Here is an 8,860-nt window from a genome sequence, read left to right on the forward strand (position 1 = left end):
CAAAGGCTAGAAGATCCTCTGCATTTACAACTGCCCACAGTGCTCACACTGTTCACTTACTGATGATGGAAACGCTCTTACAGTTGGACTGTTCCACTCTTTGTGAAAGTTCGTGCCTATTCACAACAGTGCTGATTTCTGTGTTTCTGCATTTTACAAGATTTTCAGTATCACCCTTACCTCCTCAGCAGAGTCAGAGGACCGGAGACTCCTTTCTTCCCAACCCGATCTTGAACCCTTCTGTATTTGGGAAGATGAGAGTGCTGGCTTATCTAACTCAGTGGTAGTTTTGCTTCTGTCCTGATTCCTTTGCTTCTTGGCCATAGCTCTCTTCTCTAAGAGAGTGTTCTTATTTTCTACTTTCTTGGGTTCCTCAGTCTTCCTTGGTTTTTTCTTCTTCCTCCTGACTTTGATATCTGTATCCTCGTCTGCACTCAGGCTGCCCTCTAGCTGTTTATCAAAACCATTATCCTGAGCTGCATCTTGTCCTGTTCTATCTTTATCATATTTAACTTTCTGTTTCTCTTCTGTGTTGTCAGAAGGTAAATCTTCATTGTCATCCTCCTGAAAAGGGGAATCATGAAACACACTTGATTCAGATTCCAACTGAGATTCAACACACTTCTCTTTTTTTGTTTTTCTGTTTTCTTTGGGATCATCTCTTATTTTAGTCTTTAAATCTCTCATCTCACCTTTTTTATTAACTTTCTTTAATTCTTTAGTTTCTTTTATTTCATCTTTTTTGGGCTTTTTGGATTCCTTTAATTCTTCTTTGACTTCGAAAATTCTTTTCTTTGTTCTTAAATCAAAACCGAAGTTTTCTGAGGGACCTTCTAGGTCTGGCTTGGACTTATCTTTCAGTTTCCCAGTCTTGACTTTTTTCTTCTTCAGATCTGGGCTTTTCTCTTCTCTTTGGCTTAATTTCTTCTTTTTCTTCCTCGGAGAAGTATCTTCTTTTGTCTCACTTTGTGGCTCACTATCAGAGTTTGCTTCAAATATGTCATTACTTAAAGACAGTCTCTATAAAATACAAAGAAGGGTAAATACTCATTTATGTGGTAAGTTCTGAAAAGCAATACTAATGAGACCTGGCAAAAATGATTTTTTTCTAAGTAGATTCTATACTTCTTAAAATTATCTACCTATATTGAAGTTGCATAACATATTTCTTATACGTATGATTGAGCTAATAGATCTTGGTAGTGAAAATGAGCAAACAAGCACAGACAGAGGGGCAGGACACTGCCAGTGCTGCTGAAAGGCAGGAGTGAGAAACAATAGTCTCATGTACGATGGGTTCTAAATAGTTTGAACTTCAAAATTTCCAAAAAAAACCATGAAAGTAATTTTTACAGGCTTTCTTGGTTGCCAACAAAGTAGTTACCAACCCAAAGACAAGTCTTCTAACATCTTGTTTCCCAGAATATCCTTAAATTTGCTATTATATTTCATTTGTACACAAATCTTACTCAACTGGTTTAATTTGTGCTATATAATCTAAACATTCTTATGGGAAAAAAAAAAAGAGGAAAATGTATTTTCCTATTCTAAAATTGAAAAAGAAACCTAAGGCCCAGCTATAGTAGTGTTTTTGATACTTCTGCCCAGCAGGTTTAGGTCAACATGGAGGAGGGGGTTCAATTCCTCAACCACACTTAAGAGCTAGGCATATGACCATGGTCCCAACTACTCAGGACGCTGAGGCTGAAGGATCACAGCATAGTAACACCCTAAGACAACACACACACCACACACACATACAGAAAGAAAGAGAAGCCTAAAAAATGAAGTATTTGAACAGACACAAAAATATTATATAAAGTGTTTTCAGTTCCCATTTCACAAAACTGTCTTATCCTAAAAAACAAACAAACAAGCAAACAAACAAACAAAAAAACTGTCTTATCCTAAAATGACTTGGAGATAGGGTCTTGGTAACATATTCTACCAAAGTAACAGACAATGGGACTATGTGATATTGGCTTAACTTTCTCAGTCTTCTCAAATCACTTTATAAAAAACAAAGCAACAAAGATAGCAACACAAAACCCCCCACAAACAACATCCACAGCAAAATTAAATGGCAAAGTATCTCAGAGAACACCAAAATATCAACAGATAAGGACAAAACTGCTAAGAGCTATGAGACCTGCATGGTATGGATAGCCATATAGGAGGAAGCGATGGCGGCCATCACTGCCAGGATGCAAAGGAAGAAATCACTAAAAAGCCTGGCCCCTTTGAGAAGAGCAGCTGACCCTGACCTTCAAAAGCAACCAGCCAAGTTCCATTCCAGGACTTCCATAACAAAGGGTTACAAATGAGGAGATACAGTAGGACAGAGAAAATAGAAACAAAGAAAAGCTAAGCTCCAGACCCAGCATCTGTAGCACGATATCAACTGCCATTCAAGTCTCTGTCCCAGTTGGCCTGAAAACAAATGTGCCCAGGGTCCTGGCAGGCTGAAGGATTAGAAGGAGATCAAAGTGTGACTGAGCCCCAAGGAGCATGTTCCTCTCCTCTTCTGATGTGTGCACAGTCACTCTATCATGATTTTTTTTTAAAGTAGGGGGTGAGAAGGGCTGGCTGGAGACCCATGGTGACTAGATTCTATGTGGCCCATACATAGTTGGAGTCCTAGACCCAGCAGCTTGAAAAACATGCTGCGGGCATGTGTGTGTGTCCAAAAATCCCCAAAGGAGGGAGAAATAGAAGAGAAGGGATTGCAGTGTGACCAATCCCTATGAAGGGATGCTTTCTCACTTCCTCTCATCCCAGCCGTACATACAACCTCTACAAAATTAAAAAGGAAAAATGGAATTAAAGTACAAGCTTATTAACTTAAAAAAAAAAAAGAAAGAAAGAAAAGAGAAAATCCAGACATAAGTGATAGCAGGAGTAAAACAGAGCCAGAGAAATCTCAAGGTTAGGCCTTCCTTTTTTTAAAAATTTGCCAAAGTGTTCACGTGCTCATCAGCAAGAGAGAAGAGAAAAAGTGAGAAAGCACCCACCATGGGGCCTGAGCATGTGCGCACACACACCCCCAGTGTGTTTTTCGAGTTGCTCAGTCCAGGACTACAACTATGCAGCTGGCCATGTGGGATCCAGCACCTTAATCCCACGACACTTGCTGGCCCAATTATTTCTAAAAAATAACAAAAGGTAAAATCAAAAAGTTAAGTACAAATTGATTTAATTTATGAATAGAAACTATAATGAAATCTAGAAGAGCTAAATGGAGAAATTCTTCCAAGATTTATTAATAAGTAACACAATTATTCACGGAATAAGACAATTAAGGATAAAACTGGACAAACCCACAAAGGAAAACTCCACAACCAAATTTGTGGATTAGTTTAGTATTACTTCACTCTAACAGACTCTTGAGGCTATAAGTTTGACTTGTTTGGGTTCCTTTTTTTTGAAGAGGTTTTTTTTGCTATAGGGCGCATGCGCTCGCCAGACAGAGAGACACAGAGAGGCAGAAAGCGAGAAATCACTCCCCAGGGGGGATGGCCACGCCACAATCCCTTCTCCTCCATTCTCCTCTCGGGATCTTGGGCACACACGCACATGTGCCCAGCGTAAGTTTAAGCCACTGGGTCTGGGATGCGAACCGCAGTCAACTACGTGGGAGTCCAGCGACATAGCCATTACGCCAACTGCTGATTCTGGTTCCTTTGATCTCTTTATTCTTGTCTACTATCAGAGTAACTAAAAAAACAGCTAAACATTGAAGTATGAACAGAAGTAAAATAAGATCTAGACAAATCAGCCTGTTAATAACCTAAAATGGATTAAAATGTATAGCTTTATAAAGCTACCTAAGAATTGTTTTATTTTGACTAAGAGACATGACATATGTTAATAATATAGATTAAATATAAGTGTATGTTGTATCTATAACAGTAATATTGTGAATTCAAAAAAAAAAAAAAAAAAGAAAGAAAATACTCAACACCAACCAAAATAATATGTGGCAATATACTTCAAATATACAAAAATAAGTTGCTCATTAGGACCAGTAGTTGGCGTAATGGACATGTCATTGGACTCCCATGTAGTTGACCACGGTTCAAGTCCCAGACCTGGTGGCTTAAACTCACACCAGGCACGTGTGCATGCGTGCCCAAGATCCTAAGAGGAGAATGGAGGAGAAGGGATTGCAGCATGACCATCCCCCCGAGGGGTGATTTCTCGCTTTCTGTCTCTCTCTGTCTTTCTGGCGAGTGCATGCGCCCTATAGTAAAAAACCTCTCCAAAAAAAGAAAAAAAGAGTTGCCCATATCATGAATGAAGAAGTGAAGTTTTGACTTGGGCATTTTTTTTTAAAGTCATCTTACCTTTAAAGGAAGGTATATTAATCAACTTCATGTCCAAATCATACTTGCTTGCAAACAGAAAGAAGTTTGCAAAAATCAATGAACAGAGCCACAAGAATCAACTGATTATATGAAATTTACATTAGGAAATATTGTGTAATTTACTATGACTTGTAAATTGTTTACTATTCATACTTTGTATCAATAAACTTTATAAAAAAATATATGTACCTAAAATCCAAAAAAGAAATATCATGCAAATGTGATACCTGAATATCTTTCTTGACTGCTTTAGCTTTGGTCTCTGCAACTTTCTTCCGAAATTCAAGAAGAACTTCTTTACAATCCTCCAGATGAACCTCAGGCTCCCAGGTATCATCATCTGATGTATAGCCTTTCCATCGAACTTTGTAAAGGATTTTCCCCTGTCATACAAATTAAGAAGAGGCAAATAAAGCATATTGTTGACATGATTAGATTTCCCAAAATACAAAGTGTAAGAATATGAAATAACTTTAAATGGAAATGAATTTCACATTATAAAGTATATTCACCACTGAGGCAAGCGGTTTTACAAAACTGTAAGAGTATCACTGATCTCTCCTTATAAATCAAAGACTAAGGTCTTTTTTTGACTATATAAAGCAATGTAAAAAAAATAGAACCAAATAAATGTCACCCAGAGATACTGATGACAATTTTATTTATTTTCTTCATCTATTGAAATTATTAATAAATGTTTAACATGTTTCAAAACACTGGGCCAATACTATAATTTTTTTTTTTGGCGGGGGGATGCATAGGGTGCATGCACTTGCCAGAGAGGAGAGACAGAGAGATGGAATGTAAAAAATCACCCCCCGAGGGAATGGTCATGTTGCAATCGTTCTCTTCCATTTTCTTCCTAGGATTTTGTGCATGAGATCAGCATGATTTGCAAGCTACCGGGTCCAGGAAGCAAGCCACAGTTGGCCATACGGGAGTCTAGCACCTTAACCATTATGCCACCTGCTGGCTCCAATACTATAACTTTTAATCTTGCCTTTTCACTTACGTATCAAACACTTCTCATTTATTTTATTTTTTAATTTGCTAGAGGGCACATGAGCTTGCTGGAGGGGAAGAGTGGGACATGTAAAGGGAGACAGCGGAGTTGAGAAAGTACCTCCCCTCGGGGGATGACGACATCATGATCCCTTTCCATTTTTCCCTCCATTCAGGATATTGGGCATGCAAGCACACTAGGACATGCTGTTCAGGCCACCAGGTCTGGGACCTGAACAGCACTGCTGGTCATGTCAGATCCAGTCACTTTAACTACAAATCATCAGCTGGCCCCCTTGTTTTAGTACTTAAAAAAAACATACATTTAGAACCGGCAGATGGCATTAATGGTAGCATCACTGGATTCCCACGTAGACAACCGTGTGGTTCAAGTCTTGGACCCAGTGCCACACGCATGTGCATGGCCAAAATCCCAAGAGAAGGAACTGTGGCTTGGCCATTCCCCTGGGAGAGGTGATTTCTTGCTTTCTGTCTCTGTCTCTCCAGCAAGCGCACATGCCCTATAGCAAAAATCTAAAACAAGGAAAACCCACATAATTTTTAGTAAGTGAAGATTATTCTATCATATAAATTATTTGTTAACCAAAGGTTGTTTAGCTGTTCAATTTTTGGTTTTTATAAATAAAGCTGTAATTAAAAAATACAACACGAATCCATTTTTATTCATTTACTTTTCATTATTTTAAATCCTTGAGGGCTACAGCATCACACGGATTCTGTTTCTAAAGACCTTAGCAGGAAGGTTGCTTCAGAATTTGGCTCGAACCATGCCACTGTTTCCATGGGCATGGGTAACCTTTCCCCAGATTACTCTGGTTTTATTTGGTTTGCCACTGGGAGTCCACTATTGCTTTTGCTTTGTACACATAAGCACAACTCTTGCCTAAATATAATTCAGTTTCATCTCATGCATAAACACCTTCAATTTTAAGAAGAGCTGTGAGTTCCTTTGGTTCCTGAGACCATGCTGATAGCTAGTAAAAATGGCCTTGGATCATAGCCTTCCAGACATAGCTGCCTTTTAGAAGTCCTGTTCCCAGCAGGCCTCGGTTATTTATCCCCAAAGTTCAGCAGCAGAATCCTCACTCACCTCCCTAAAGCTGTAATATTTTTATGATGTCAGATTAGGTGAGCAAAAACTCCTCAAAAAAGAGATCAATTTAGGTAAAAATATATAGTCGTTAAAGGGACCAGCAGTTAGCGTAATGGCTATGTTGCTGAACTCCCACGTAGCGTGTGTGAGTGCCCAAAATCCCTAGAGGAGAATGGAGGAAAAGGGATTGTGGCATGGCCACCACTAACCCCCCCCCCGGGGGGGTGGTGGTGATTTCTTGCTTTCTATCTCTCTGTCTGTCTGGCGAGCTCTCATGCACCCTATAGCAAAAACCTCTCAAACAAAACAAAACAAAACAAAACAAAACAAAAAAAACAAAAACGTTAAAGCACATTGCCAAATGTCTTCTAGAAAAGATGCTCCCAATTTACATTCTCACCAGATACAAGAACCCACTTCCCTATACTACAGCAGAATCTGCAGACCTGTTTTTGCTCCTCCTTTGAGATAAGAATAGCTTTATATCTTTAAATAATCAAAAACAAATGTTAAGAATTACATTTGTAAATCTGCTCTAATCTACACAAGGAGCCTATGAACTAGGTACTATTATTCATTTTATAGATGAGAAAAGAGAAACTTTTAGAAAAGTAACTAGTCAATGCTCACATAACCAGTAGATAGTTCAGCTGAAATTCTAACCCAGAATCCTACTCCAGAGGCTTTGCTCTTAACCTGCTTCTGCGTGAAAAGCTACTCAACACTGTGAGTGAGGTGCCTAAGTCAGACACAGGACAGCAGCTCACCCTGGAGAGTTCCCAAAGGGAAGGAAAGATCACCATGTTTGAGAGAAGCAAGGAAAATTTTATGTGAGAATGAGACGAGACCACGTTTCTACCACAATGATGGGAAAACTAATTTTAACCCCAATTTTGCTTAACTTGCAAGGCCTAGGCCAAAATCCCAAGATGGAGAATGAAGAAGGAATTGTGTGACTATGCCCCATGGTGAGGAGAGGTGCCTTCTTCCTCACCCTGTCTCTATGTCTCTCTGCAGTAAGAGCATTCATTCTGTGGCAATTAAATGGGAAAAAACCTGGGCCAGCAGGTGGCATGGAGTTTAAGGTGGCTGGATCCAAAATGGCCAACTGTGCAGTTCGAGTCCCGAAGCTAGTGGCTTGAAAAATGATGCTGGGTGGCTTGAAAAAAACAAAACAACAACAACAAAAAAACCGCCGGGTGCCTTAATGTGCGTGCCTAGAATCTCAAGAAAACGCAAGAAAAGGAACTGTGGTGTGGCCATCCTACCTGGGGAGTAATTTCTCACTTTCCCTATCCTGCCCCAGCAAGCACATGTGTCTTATATAAATAATAATCTTAGGTCAACAGGTGACAGGGTGACCTGGCTGCTTGCTTTTTCACTACCCGGCCCCTCACCGCCACCCTGTCTTTCTCTGGTGAGCACATGTGCCCTCTAGCAAATTAAAAATAATAATTAATTAAATTTAAAAAATAATCATCTGATACGCACTAAGCAATTGCTTGATGCTAGGTACTGATGTGCACGCTAGGCACTGGTCTAAGTTCCAGTGATACAGAGATTAATAAAAAACCATACCGTCTGGATTAAACCATGATCTGGCTGGTGAGACAAATGTAAAGAGGATGACAATGATTTCAATGCCTAACAGAGGCCTACACAAAGTGTAACAAGTGCAAAAGGCACCTCTCTGTAGGGATCAGGGTCAAAAAAGGCTTCCACAGAAAAATGTACCCCAAATTCTTCAAAAACTGAGCTCCACCTTCACCAGAACAGGGAAGAGAACAGGTCAGGCAGGTCCAGCAGTACGCATGGAGGCAAGACGTGATGAGGAATGGATTCCTGTGTGGATACAGTTATACAGGCAGAGGAGCGAGCATATTGGTGTGGTTCTGAAGACCTTTAAATGCCCCCCAAGACTCTTAGGTCAGATTGGGATTTTATTCTGAGAGTGAAAGAGAATTCTTCCAGATTTTAAGTCAGAGAATGGACTGTTGTTTTGGAAAGCGCTAAAATGATGGTGCGGGCAACGGACTATGATGAAAAGCATTAATTTCACCATCATCCCTTCCACAGAGCAGCGACCCAACCAGGCAGCCAGGCATCGATGACCCCAGAAGTCCGTCAGCAGCTGCTCGCCCCCTAGCGGTCCTCACATCACATCCCAAACTGTTCCAGCTCTCCGGCCGACACAATCCTCTAAAACTTCTCGAGGCATCTTTCGCACACCGCCCCAAGGGCCCGTCAGGAACGCCTTTCCGCTCCTCTGACGATTCTGTGCGCTGCCGTTTAGCTGGGACTGCCGGGCGGCAGTTCCGTCCCCGCACAGGTCGGTGCTCCCAGGTAACCTCCCCCCCGCCGTGCTCTCGAGCGCCCCACC

The 8,860-nt window shown here is 40.6% G+C and overlaps 1 protein-coding gene across 1 annotated transcript in view; it reads right to left on the bottom strand.

Moving 5' to 3' along the window:
• MPHOSPH8 (M-phase phosphoprotein 8) overlaps positions 1–4,747 on the bottom strand; it is a gene marked incomplete at its 5' end in the record, with an annotated part of 33,025 nt that extends 28,278 nt beyond the window's left edge. Inside the window, 2 exon segments of the mRNA XM_014587146.2 lie at positions 181–1,020; positions 4,592–4,747. Coding sequence (XP_014442632.1) covers positions 181–1,020; positions 4,592–4,747 — 996 coding nt within the window.
• Between the last annotated feature and the right edge of the window lie 4,113 nt (positions 4,748–8,860).

The sequence above is a fragment of the Tupaia chinensis genome, unplaced genomic scaffold (genome assembly GCF_000334495.1).
Source record: "Tupaia chinensis unplaced genomic scaffold, TupChi_1.0 Scaffold000186_1, whole genome shotgun sequence".
Lineage (NCBI taxonomy): Eukaryota > Metazoa > Chordata > Mammalia > Scandentia > Tupaiidae > Tupaia > Tupaia belangeri.